General features: G+C 37.7%; 1 protein-coding gene across 1 annotated transcript; it reads right to left on the bottom strand.

Moving 5' to 3' along the window:
• Window positions 1–1,493: 1,493 nt before the first annotated feature.
• Window positions 1,494–13,699, bottom strand: LOC100373964 (uncharacterized). The gene is made up of 7 exons (XM_002734590.4): window positions 13,588–13,699; window positions 8,904–9,154; window positions 6,529–6,585; window positions 5,449–5,592; window positions 4,206–4,328; window positions 2,595–2,703; window positions 1,494–1,788 (listed from the first exon to the last, which is right to left on the bottom strand). Exons 2-7 carry the CDS (start codon window positions 9,135–9,137, stop codon window positions 1,613–1,615), a joined length of 843 nt encoding a protein of 280 aa, XP_002734636.1. The 5' UTR covers window positions 9,138–9,154; window positions 13,588–13,699; the 3' UTR covers window positions 1,494–1,612.
• Window positions 13,700–13,957: the final 258 nt, after the last annotated feature.

Raw genomic sequence — 13,957 nt, 5'->3', positions numbered from 1 at the left:
GAATTTATTACATATATTATTCATGCTGTTTAATCGGCATAATACGAGTAGCGTTATGTCCCAATTCCACCAGGAAATAGACATGCACAAACCCCTTGGGTTCACGTACATGTACGTGTACAAATTGATTGGTCAAAATATCTGCCTCATTTGCATGTCATAAATATGCGATGAATAAAATTATAACAAATGTATAATTTAACTAAATAAAATTACAAAAATATACAAGTATATATATATATATACGACACATACTCACAGGTTTTTCTAGAAAGAGGCGCATGGCCATGGCATGAGGGCGCTGCGCCCCTGTTCCCTTGTTTAAAAATATCCCTGCATACTAGAGTGATTATTAATGAACAGTATTGTCTCACATTTTCACACAAGTTTACTAACATTGACAGTTAAATAACCTAATTACAATTAATGTACAATTTATATTTGAAGTTTTTGAATGCAATAAAACACACCCAAAGCATATCGGTTGTACTATTTTTTGACACTTAATTCATAATGGCAAAGTACGATTCACGTGAAGAAATGAAATTTTCACCCAGAGCATCAAGACAGACAACCATTTGTTTTTTTCACATAGTACATTGAGGTTTCTTGCCTAAATATTTAAACTGACAAATGGCCCCTTGCTCAAGGCTGCCCCGATTTCCCATTTACAATATAAAATTAGCCAAAAAAATATTTCAGTCCAGCAACTGTCAAATGCAATTGGTGGCGGGTATGCTCTTATTGTAGATATGATTCTCATTTCTTATACAGCATAACAATGCCATGTTTCCCTTTGAAAGATTGGCATTTTAATATTGATATATAAATGAAAATAAGAAATTCAAGTTAAAAATCAAATCAATCAATTTTCGCAGTGAATGAAAAATCACATATTCATCACAAGTTTGCATGACTTGTTTGGAAGAGTATTATTCTTCATATGTCATGGCACTTGCCGTAAACTGAGAAAAAGTTTACTATCATTTGAAGTACCTTTCAGCTAGTTGTGTACTTTCTAGTCATGCACTGAACATTGCTAAAACAATATCAGGTCTCCTTCCATGCATGGATATTGTGCTGCTACGCTTCAATGAAAAAGGAAATAAATGCATGGCCATGGGCAATTCCCTGTAAAATGATCTACACACTCGTGGGATAAGGGTAGTACATGAATATAGCCCTCGTTTCCGACCATAGAGTATTTTCATCCTACCATATAAGGAAATGCGAATTCCAAATATGGAATGATTACGCGCGCAAGTGTCCTCTAATAATAAAAACAAACATGGCTGCCACCAGGGTTTGACTGGACACAAAAGTTCTCTGATTTTGTTCTGAACATTTTGGATTTCGGCATTCCCATGATGTATCCTTGGAAGAAAAAGACAGTAAAGTACAGTACTCAGACAGTACACCGTCACATCGACCTCCGCTGCGGGTCGGTCGATACTCCAGCTGTACTGTCTTCGTGCATACTTTAAATTGAGGTATCCTCGTAACCACATAGTATTTTATATATATGCAGTAAATAGTATCATGAACTCAAAAGTCTAGTGGTGTAAAACAGACCAACTTTCCCGCTGAAATTTCAACAATACATTTATAAGCTTTACACCATAGGTACAGCCTGGTTATCAATATTACAATAGGGTGGTGGTGCTTGTTCCGAAGATGGCGCAGATGGTTGCTGTTGAGGTTGATTTTTGTCACTCTGATGCCCCTGTACCACCATCACCATGGCAGGCTGTTGACTACAGCCTGATGCTACCATAGGTTGCTGGACACCTGTAAAAATGAAATCAACAATTGTAAATGATCTAACTTAAAACTTTACCTAAACAAGTCATTGTCAATGACACGTCCCCGTTCCGTTCATATTTGAGTGACATATACATTCAAAGCAGATCATGACCGAAATGTACCTGCATATGTACAACACATTGTACTAAATCTGAACAAAATCCATCCATGCATGACTGAGATCTGGTTCCGGAATTGTGAAAATACGTGATTTTAATGCATTTTCGGTCTTAAAATGGCCATCATTCAGCTATTGTTAAGCGGATCATGAAACAAATGCACATATCTATTTGTGACATGATGCACCATGTGTGTGTGAAGTTTGAACTTGATCAATCCAGACAGGTCTTGGATACGGATCCAGAACTGAATTCTTTAAGAAAATGGCCGCCAGTCGGCCATTTCGAACTTGATCCGGAAAAAAAATGACGTGCATCAAGGTCCTATTATGTTTAATGTAAGTACCAAATTTGAACGAAATCCGTCCATGCATAACTGAGATCCGGGTTCGGAATGGTGAAAATGTGCGATTTCAATGCATTTTCGGCCTTAAAGCGGCCGCCATTTGGCTATCGTTAATGGGATCATGAAACAAATGCATGTGCATATGTCCCATATAATGTGTGATGTATGAGTGAAGTTTGAACATAATCGGTCCATGCATGTTTGAGATACAGGTGATCACGGACGGACGGACGGACGGACGCACACAGGGCAAAACATAAGTCCCCGTTTTCGGACTCCGTCCGAACGGGGACTAATTAAAAGTGTGTGAATTAACTATACTATACCTTGCATTCCCGTTGCTGGCATCATATAAACCAATTGAGTTCCCTGTGGTGTTGCCATGCTCACCATAGGTACTTGTTGGGGTGCATTCCCAGAAGCTGTATAATACACCTAAAACAATTAAGATTGCTTAAATTAACATTATACCATTGTTACTACTGTAAAAGGATTAATTATTCACTGCTTATTTCGCTGAGTGGAAAATGCGCTAAATTAAAACCCAGTGAACATGTAAAATTCAGCAAAGAACACATCTAAATGATAAAAAATCATGAATTTAAAACCCACTGAATATGCCTGGAGGCGTAAATCAGCGAAATTTAAACCCAGTGAAAATTTGTCATTTTACAGTATTTTGACATAGTGTTATGTAATCACTAAACATTATCAGATGAATCTGTTACATTGGTAAAGATCAATCATGCATGCAATGGTGTTGTATAAAATGTTGAGTTATAATACGACTATAAAAACAAAGTAATTACCCATATGACGTACATCTCATAGTTACCCACGCGACATCTCATAGTTACCCACGCGACATCTCATAGTTACCCACGCGACATCTCATAGTTACCCACGCGACATCTCATAGTTACCCACGCGACATCTCATAGTTACCCACGCGACATCTCATAGTTACCCACGCGACATCTCATAGTTACCCACGCGACATCTCATAGTTACCCACGCGACATCTCATAGTTACCCACGCGACATCTCATAGTTACCCACGCGACATCTCATAGTTACCCACGCGACATCTCATAGTTACCCACGCGACATCTCATAGTTACCCACGCGACATCTCATAGTTACCCACGCGACATCTCATAGTTACCCAGGCGACATCTCATAGTTACCCAGGCGACATCTCATAGTTACCCAGGCGACATCTCATAGTTACCCACGCGACATCTCATAGTTACCCACGCGACATCTCATAGTTACCCACGCGACATCTCATAGTTACCCACGCGACATCTCATAGTTACCCACGCGTCATCTCATAGTTACCCACGCGACATCTCATAGTTACCCACGCGACATCTCATAGTTACCCACGCGACATCTCATAGTTACCCACGCGACATCTCATAGTTACCCACGCGACATCTCATAATTACCCACACGATATTCATAATTACCTACGTGACATCTCAATTTTTAGGTAAACTGGATATGGCATGAAATATTTATTGCATTTTACTTTTATTAACAGGTCATTGTCGAAGTGTAGTTTATGCAGGGTTACCATGGTCTATGCATTCACATGCTGTATCATATAAAAACGATTACCAGTATTCGTTAAGCAATGATCAAAGACCATGTTTTTTAATTAGTGGCATTTTGAAGGGGTAGCTTTGCCGAATGTGACCTCGAATATAAAATTGAGCAAAAATGGGGAGATGGGCATTTAACCGGGCATGGGCGCTAACGTGGTCCAGTACGGTACCCATGTGACATCTCAATTACCCATGTGACATATCATAATTACGCAAATGACATTTCATAATCACCATGAAATCTCTCATGGTTACCCACATGACATCGCTTATTTGCCTTATAATCATCCAATCCAAGATTGTTTTTAATTACTGATTATAACTTACTGCTCTTTGTGGTCCTCGATGACAGCAAACAGCACGACAACATAAACATGCACTGACGATAGTAATGATGGTAACTACAATCGATATAATCAAATTCATACTATGGAAAGCAACACAGGTTCTCTAAGAAAAAAAACAACAATTTTTGGTTAATTGTACACATACATGTAGCATATCAATGAGAAAACAAGATTTGTTTTCCAAAATTTTTCATTTTGCCATTAAAATGGTGCTTTTATTTTGATTTGTCATGAACACTGAATTTTTTTGGACAAAGAAACTACAAAAAATAGCAGTGTGTTAGCTGATATACGTATAGTCATGCTGTTTAAGATGCATTGAAAAGAATATCAGCGTAAACAGTTTAGGCATTTTCAAGAAGAAGCCAATTTCAGACAGATGCCGAAATACTTTATTTTAGCTAGAATTAATTTTCGCTAAAAAATTTTTTTTTTTTTTTATTTTTTTTATTTTTGATGAGTTGAATGCGAGACATAGAAAAAAAAAGTATATTCGCTGGATTTTATTTTCACTGAAGCATCCCTTCAGCAAAAAATAAATTCCAAGCAGAAATAAAGTATTCTACAGTAACCAGAACATGATGCAAGACTTATAAATGCAGGCCTATAAATTTGGTCAAAACAGTTGAAGAGAATATTCACACCACTATGCCTGAACAAAAAAATATGGCTGCCTTTTTTGTAATCAAATCCAAAAAAATAAATGATGAGCTCAATCAGTGACTGCAAGCATGAGTAAAAACACATGGATATCTGTACCATTATGTCTTGCCTTTGTACCTAATCAGTCATTTTACCCGCCCTGACTGATGTCAAGTTTGAATTCTTTAAAGAATTTCCAACCAAAGTTCTGCCCTGTGTAATACTGTAAAATACTTTATTTTAGCTGGAATTAATTTTCGCTGAAAAGACATTTTTGGTGTTTTGTATGGAATTTATTTTCACTGATTTTTGACAAGTTGACTGTAAAATATAGGAAAAAAGGTATATTCGCTGGATTTTATTTCAACTGAATTATTCCTTCAGCGAAAATAGCGAAAATTAATTCAAAGCAAAAATAAAGTATTTTACAGTACTAATCGAAAAACTGATAATAAAGTTGATAATTATGGATCTAATATGGATCTAATTAGCAGATTACGATTAAATGTGCAATAACTTGGCTTCTTCGTACATGCATAACCCCTATTGTCAAGTGATTTAGGGATATTATATATACTTACAAAGTGACTATAATCACAAGGACTGTAACCCCAATAATGATAGATACACCCCTCTTCGCTAGCAATACCAACTGCAGACAATGGCAGCAAAGCTGTTCCAGCCATTGCAGCGGCTATGATTGATAACACCATATTTGCAATGATCTACAAAAACAAATTCAATTTTATGAAAGGCATATGAAGTAAAATTATTTCAATAAAAATCTAAACAGACCTGTAGTAGAATCCACAAATTTTAATGCTATACTAATCACGTCTTTTGCACTGCCCCCATGTAAAATGCACTTAATATTGATTCTCGAGAAACTAATTGCAAAGTGAGAACATGTTATTGTGATGCAAATTAGCTCATTAGTATGCACATGTTTTGTGGGGAGGACTGGGGAATAGGGTTTCACACTTATCTTAAGTCCAATGTGCGCAAGACACGGGACAAGGAAATGTCAATTAAGGGAACAGGGAACAAGTATTATAAAACAATATCAAATAACTTGATTAAATTTATCAACCAAAAGGGTTACATGATTGTACTCATGCGCTAAATCAAGGCCTTTTATACCTTGGTAGGGTAAAAATCTATATCTAGGTCCTCAAAGGATATAGTACTGTAAGTATACACACACACACACACACACACACACACATAAAGAAGGTAAATGCAAAGATTTCCATCGTGTGCTACACACACTGGAGTCAAACAGGGAACCATTATTGAAATATTTCACAGCTATTCTATCTATTGAATATAAACCTAAATTCCCAATTTTTATTCATTTCTAAAACAAAGTACTTTTTTTATAAAATGAAAAAAAAAAATTATATAGAGGGTAATAATCATTCGATAATAATTTGTAATAATTTCCAAACAAAACTTTGCGATATGATAAGGAGATTGGCCATTTTTTAGAAAGCAAAATAAAGTTCATATTATTTAATCTTGTTATGTGAAGAGCATAAATCTCATTAATTAAAGTTAATCTAATAATCTGTGTTAATTAGTTATTCTTAATTAATTGGCCCACCACGTAATAGAAATTGTGATTACTTCCTCACAGTATTTCAACTTAATTATTAACTCACCGAGCAGTTACTCTTCTTGAAACCAGACACACATACTAGTATCCCAGTCACAATTACCTAGAAATATTTAAAATTATACTATTTGATTAACATTCATCCACTACTGAACTGTGTTTCTACTCAATCACACAGCGGGTCTTGAGCATGTTGTTTGTAAATAATCAATGTCAGTCACTATGTTATGCTATTGCCTTCATTGATCAGTTAGTAAGTGATGCTATTGCCTTCATTGATCAGTTAGTAAGTGATGCTATTGCCTTCATTGATCAGTTAGTAAGTGATGCTATTGCCTTCATTGATCAGTTAGTAAGTGATGCTGTTGCCTTCATTGATCAGTTAGTAAGTGATGCTGTTGCCTTCATTGATCAGTTAGTAAGTGATGCTGTTGCCTTCATTGATCAGTTAGTAAGTGATGCTGTTGCCCTCATTGATCAGTTAGTAAGTGATGCTGTTGCCCTCATTGATCAGTTAGTAAGTGATGCTGTTGCCCTCATTGATCAGTTAGTAAGTGATGCTGTTGCCCTCATTGATCAGTTAGTAAGTGATGCTGTTGCCCTCATTGATCAGTTAGTAAGTGATGCTGTTGCCCTCATTGATCAGTTAGTAAGTGATGCTGTTGCCCTCATTGATCAGTTAGTAAGTGATGCTGTTGCCCTCATTGATCAGTTAGTAAGTGATGCTGTTGCCCTCATTGATCAGTTAGTAAGTGATGCTGTTGCCCTCATTGATCAGTTAGTAAGTGTTGCTGTTGCCCTCAATGTCTGTCATATGTGGCGCTGTTGCCCTCAATGTCTGTCATATGTGGCGCTGTTGCCCTCAATGTCTGTCATATGTGGCGCTGTTGCCCTCAATGTCTGTCATATGTGGCGCTGTTGCCCTCAATGTCTGTCATATGTGGCGCTGTTGCCCTCAATGTCTGTCATATGTGGCGCTGTTGCCCTCAATGTCTGTCATATGTGGCGCTGTTGCCCTCAATGTCTGTCATATGTGGCGCTGTTGCCCTCAATGTCTGTCATATGTGGCGCTGTTGCCCTCAATGTCTGTCATATGTGGCGCTGTTGCCCTCAATGTCTGTCATATGTGGCGCTGTTGCCCTCAATGTCTGTCATATGTGGCGCTGTTGCCCTCAATGTCTGTCATATGTGGCGCTGTTGCCCTCAATGTCTGTCATATGTGGCGCTGTTGCCCTCAATGTCTGTCATATGTGGCGCTGTTGCCCTCAATGTCTGTCATATGTGGCGCTGTTGCCCTCAATGTCTGTCATATGTGGCGCTGTTGCCCTCAATGTCTGTCATATGTGGCGCTGTTGCCCTCAATGTCTGTCATATGTGGCGCTGTTGCCCTCAATGTCTGTCATATGTGGCGCTGTTGCCCTCAATGTCTGTCATATGTGGCGCTGTTGCCCTCAATGTCTGTCATATGTGGCGCTGTTGCCCTCAATGTCTGTCATATGTGTCGCTGTTGCCCTCAATGTCTGTCATATGTGTTGCTGTTGCCCTCAATGTCTGTCATATGTGGCGCTGTTGCCCTCAATGTCTGTCATATGTGGCGCTGTTGCCCTCAATGTCTGTCATATGTGGCGCTGTTGCCCTCAATGTCTGTCATATGTGGCGCTGTTGCCCTCAATGTCTGTCATATGTGGCGCTGTTGCCCTCAATGTCTGTCATATGTGGCGCTGTTGCCCTCAATGTCTGTCATATGTGGCGCTGTTGCCCTCAATGTCTGTCATATGTGGCGCTGTTGCCCTCAATGTCTGTCATATGTGGCGCTGTTGCATGCCCTCAATGTCTGTCATATGTGGCGCTGTTGCATGCCCTCAATGTCTGTCATATGTGGCGCTGTTGCATGCCCTCAATGTCTGTCATATGTGGCGCTGTTGCATGCCCTCAATGTCTGTCATATGTGGCGCTGTTGCATGCCCTCAATGTCTGTCATATGTGGCGCTGTTGCCCTCAATGCCTGTCATATGTGGCGCTGTTGCCCTCAATGCCTGTCATATGTGGCGCTGTTGCCCTCAATGTCTGTCATATGACGTTATTGCCCTCAATGTCTGTCATATGACGTTATTGCCCTCAATGTCTGTCATATGACGTTATTGCCCTCAATGTCTGAAATGTTATTGCCCTCAATGTCTGAAATGTTATTGCCCTCAATGTCTGAAATGTTATTGCCCTCAATGTCTGAAATGTTATTGCCCTCAATGTCTGTCATTATGCTGTTATTGTCAGTCAGCATGTGATACTATTGCCCTCATTGTCAGTCAGTATGTATACACATTTTATGAATAGAGCATGTCATGCTTGCCCACCTTCTAACCTCTAAATTAAGTCAACAAAAGAATTGTATGAGCAACAGAGGTAAAACTATCAACTTACAAAAATTCCTGTCCAAATCCCAGTGCCAATATATGATGTGGGAAAACAACCAATGCTTATCGGTACGATACCAAATATAATAGCCAATGTACCCAATATAATCAGAGCGATACCGAAACTAGTGATCGTCTTATGTGCAAATCCTATTCTTACTCCGGTCTGTTGGACTCCTGGTACAGGCTGCTGCACTACCCCAACAGGTTGTTGTACCATTGGCCCAGGCTGCTGCTGCATACTGAGTTTCCAATTACCTAAATGTAGGAAGCAAAACAGAAAATCTGAGACATAAAATGACCTAATTTTAGAGAGACTTGCGTCCGCATTACCGGGGGTCAATAATTTTGAAGTACAAAATATCACTCGACAAGAACTGAAAATGGAGCTATCTTAAAATGAGCAAATATGACGGGAAAAAAATACAATAATCATTATAAAATACTATTAATTGAATGTATTCATAGGGTATGGAAAGTATTAATATTTCAAGGTATTTAAAATGCCAAAATGACCATGCTCACGTAATTCTCACATACACGAGTTGGAACGGAAATCGACCATACTCGCGTGTGCATGCGAGAATGGGTATTTTTACACGTGTTCTCATGTAACAGTACAGTTCAAAGGTGACACCGTAGTCATTAAGAATGACTGTTTTTAAGTATGTTCTCGCGTAAATTTTAACAACCAGACATGGCATAATTCTCACGTGCATGAGGATGACTGTTTTTAAAGGGTGGCAGTCATCGTGCCGCGTCCTGTTCGATATGGGACTCATAGCGATGTATACAATGCGTGTAAAATACATTGTTTATTTACATGAAATTTGAACACGCGCTGCACGACAACCACCGCGCTTTAAGTATGTTCTCACGCAAATGTTATTTTGTAAACTTAACCCTAAATACAGTCTGTATATTTATTTAACATTAGTGATGCATACATTTGAATGTTCTGAAAAAATAAGGACTGCAAAAACAATTTTAAGTCCATGATTGTTTAGTTATGAGTAACAGTGTGGTTTCAAGTATCATACAACAGTAACATTTACATTGTACAGTATGATCAGTTGCTTTCAAATGTGAAGTGCAGCTGTTGCACTTGAAGGGGAGCCAAGGTCTGGTTTTTGAGAGTCTGTACATGAAATTTGAGATCTATGAATGAATTCTGTCGATAAAAACAACTTGTATTTGCTGTGAAATACCCTAAATATCGGGTATAAAACTGGCTGTGAAGGAGATGACAAATGACCGATTGGCCTGGCGTCATTTCGTCTCTAGAGGGCCAGTCAAATGACGTCACCAGTGAATATTGAACCCATTCATTCTAGTACGTCAATCCCATAGAAATGCTACTATGAAAGGCCTGGTTAACTGACAACATAAAAGTTAAAACTTGGAGGTGTTGTGCGTATGAATGCCATAACTATTCATGTTAAGTTTCTCGAAATCCCAAATAAAAAAAATCACGTTGGTTGCGAGAAATCGGCATCTCCAATTTCATGTACAGAGTGTCAAAAGCCAGACCTCTGCTCCCCTTTCAGAGATTGAAATAGAATTTTTTTCCCTGCATGCATAGTGTGCATGTTGAATTTGAAATTTACCTGCACTAACTTGTGAAATGCACCACTTTTAAAGTTTAAACAAAATTTACGGGTTCTCTATTGATGTGATCACGAAAGAATTTGCTTTTTTTAGTTGTCTTACAATGTTGGTTGAACTTAATTTAGGCTTAGTGAGTATAATGAGAAAATGTTGTGTTAATTTCTACATACACAGCGTGCACATTATATTTTGATTATACTTGCACTAGCTAATAATCTATGTGCATAGTGCAGTGTGCACATTATATTTTGATTATACTTGCACTAGCTAATAATCTATGTGCATAGTGCAGTGTGCACATTATATTTTGATTATACTTGCACTAGCTAATAATCTATGTGCATAGTGCAGTGTGCACCAGATATTTCGACCCCTGCCTTTAATTGATACAGCACAACTATAAGGTGCAATTAACAACTTTTAGCATGACAATCTGACAAACAAAAACACAAAATAAATGCATACAATTCACCTACACTGCATCATTTTCATAACCACAAATGGCTCTATTCAGTGCACTGTTGTCCATCTTTATTTGCATATAGCTATCCCAACCAAATCCCTCATAGAGCGGGGTATATTGGTACTGACTCCCAAAACCAAGTTCACAGTTTTCAATAGTTGAGGAGGAAGAACACCATTCACCTCTAAATTTTCAAACCTTGACATTTCATTGACTAAAAAGTGTAAGAACTCCTATTCTACATACACAAGGCCAAAAATAGCATTTGACTGTAATTGCATTTAAACACCCTTTTTCAACATACATACCAATAATCGAGGTGTAATATGTATATATAGTTATAATGTTAGAAATCCTCTGACAAAAACTCAACCTGACTCAAATCTGCAATGGCCTAATTGCTGAATCCCGACTCCAGTGTGCTGTTTTACGTAAGTCGAGGTGTAATGGAGATAACTCTTGCTGATCTCGTGAATTTGTTAAAACTGTTTGAAATACTACCATTGTACTGGTATGCGTTATATATACATAGTTTTGTTTATAGTAATATAGTTGGAACAAAAACATATCAGGAATATGATTATGATGATTGTTTAACATTAAAATGATTGACATTTGTATCTGATCATCAAACATGTACTTGTCCATATTTAGAGATATCGAATACATCTATAACATGATCGGTAATTTAAATTTGGGTATTTAGCAAACAGTTTCTTTTACCAAAAGTTATATTTACTTGCATGCAACTCATACAATTATATATTCATCAAGTTCAATTTGAACACCTCGCTAATGCCACATAGGAGCTTCAAAATATGTGGCGCATTTCCATGCCATACTTTGTAAACTCGTAACACTTTTCTGTCTTATTTGAGAACGTTGAATGATGTCATTACTCAGTTTTGTAGTGATTAGTTTATAATATATATTATTATACATCTGTCACCGTAACGCCATAAGTTACAGCGTGCCGTAATTTTGCGGTATTTTACGGGGTATTTTCATACTACCATATTAGGAAATGCGAATTCCAAATATGGAATAACTACACGCGTAAGCGTCCTCTAATAATAAAAACAAACATGGCTGCCACCACCAGGGTTTGACTGGACTTCATACAAAGAAGTTCGCTGATTCTGTTCTAAACTTTTTTAGATTTTGGCATTCCCATGATGTATCCTTGGTAGGAAAAGATGTATAATAATAAGGTTATCACGAAGATACCTCAAAGTATGCACTCAGACAGTACGCTGTCGCATCAACCTCCGCTGCACGTCGGTCGATACTGACGCTGTACTGTCTTCGTGCATACTTTGAGGTATCCTCGTAATAACCTTGTATTATTGAACATCTTATATACTGCTATTTCAACCATTTGTGATCATGATTTTGACACTAGGAAAATTTTGTAAGCTTGCCCTTAAGACTTAAATTTAAGTTATGTTGTAGAGCTTTTGGGCTGTAATTTTTGCGTCGTAATGAGAAGTTCCCACGTAAGGGAAATTGGTACACACTGACCTCTGAATACGGATAACTAGGATCTTGAAGGTTGTTAAAACAACTGTACTGCCAGGATGGATAACAGCCTTGCTGTCACAATTATAACCGACACATGGAGAAATTATAGTGAACTGATATGTAAATTATAATTATTATATTACATTAATAATTTTAAACATGTAACGCTTTATTACTATGAATGGTATCTAATCATGGGTTTTACATGTACCTGTGTGCATATTAATTACCATAATTTGGGCAACATTGTCTTGCATATTATTGTATAGCCATTATTGGGACTAGTAGTTACACTATCGCGTACCATTACATGTGTGAGAGTGTACCTGAAGTTATTCGGAAATAAAATGGGTTAATTGGATTTGGCCACTCTAATCTAACTTGTTTACCTGCAAGGTGAACTAGTCATTTAATTACAATTAGTCAGTATATTCTCCTTAGGTGACGCGCACTCTGCATGGATACGACTGACTTTAATTAAAATCCATGATTTGTTTACCAGTAATTATAAAGCTATGCTGCTAGCCGAATTTTTTTAATAAATAAATAAGTCGTTTGCGAATGATAATACAGTGTGGTGACCATCATTTGGACATCCGTGTTAACGGCCGGTTACACTAATTAATCCTAATCTTGCCCCTCAAGTGCCCCCCCCCCCCATTTTAATTGTATATGGTCCTCTCCATCATGATGGCACATACTGTAAAACATGTCATTTTAGCCAGAATGTTACGAAAATAACTTCACTAAAATAACATGCAACTATTTCAGTGCATTACAGTAGATATCTGGAGGGGCATATTTTACATTAGGGGGGGGGGCTAGATTGTTATAATTAGGGTAAAGGTTAGGGGTGGGGCCTAACTCTTTCCATCAATGTATAGTCTTCAAAAAACAAAGAAAGCGAGTTTTAGCAAAATGTACATCTCAGAACGGTTACTAAAAAAAAAATGATCTTATCTTTTTAGCTCCGTAAATGTACGGTCACAGATCCAAGAATGGCGATTTACTCACAGGCGCTGGATTTACTGGGAGGACCTCGAGGTATTCTTCATCTACGCACTTGTGTAGATCAAATCAATTAACTGTTAAAACTCACCTTCAACGGTGAATAGTTTTTCAAATGGTAAATTGGTGTTCAATACGATTCTCTGTATTACGGATTGGTCTCGTCACTCACAATAAAACATCGCTATTAAACTCTCCTCCCTTTTAGACATAGTGACGTCATCTGTACCACCTAACTTACTGGGATACGGTCGGTAGTCCTAAAAAACGGAAAATCCTAAAATAAAGCTCTAGAATAGTAATGTATGAGATCAATTTATTCTTGAAAAAAAAAAAATAGGGGAGTAAAACCGCATGAAATCAAGGCCTTGTCTCGTCCTTTGTTTATTTTACTCAAAATTATTTTACACGTTCTATAACCATGGCGTTAAAAAGGGAGATTAACGAAGTGACGGTCCGTC

This window comes from Saccoglossus kowalevskii, chromosome 8 (genome assembly GCF_978046115.1).
Source record: "Saccoglossus kowalevskii chromosome 8, keSacKowa6.1, whole genome shotgun sequence".
Lineage (NCBI taxonomy): Eukaryota > Metazoa > Hemichordata > Enteropneusta > Harrimaniidae > Saccoglossus > Saccoglossus kowalevskii.
The sequence above is the reverse complement of the archived record's forward strand: the minus strand, read 5'-3'. Positions and strand labels throughout refer to the sequence as shown.

Excerpts from the sequence above, each read along its gene's own strand:
- LOC100373964 (XM_002734590.4), bottom strand. The coding sequence starts at position 9,137 with ATGCAGCAGCAGCCTGGGCCAATGGTACAACAACCTGTTGGGGTAGTG. Across the intron at positions 5,593-6,528 it reads TCAAGAAGAGTAACTGCTCG|ATCATTGCAAATATGGTGTT; the intron begins GTGAGTTAATAA and ends TTGTTTTTGTAG. Across the intron at positions 4,329-5,448 it reads CTTGTGATTATAGTCACTTT|AGAACCTGTGTTGCTTTCCA; the intron begins GTAAGTATATAT and ends TTTTTTTCTTAG.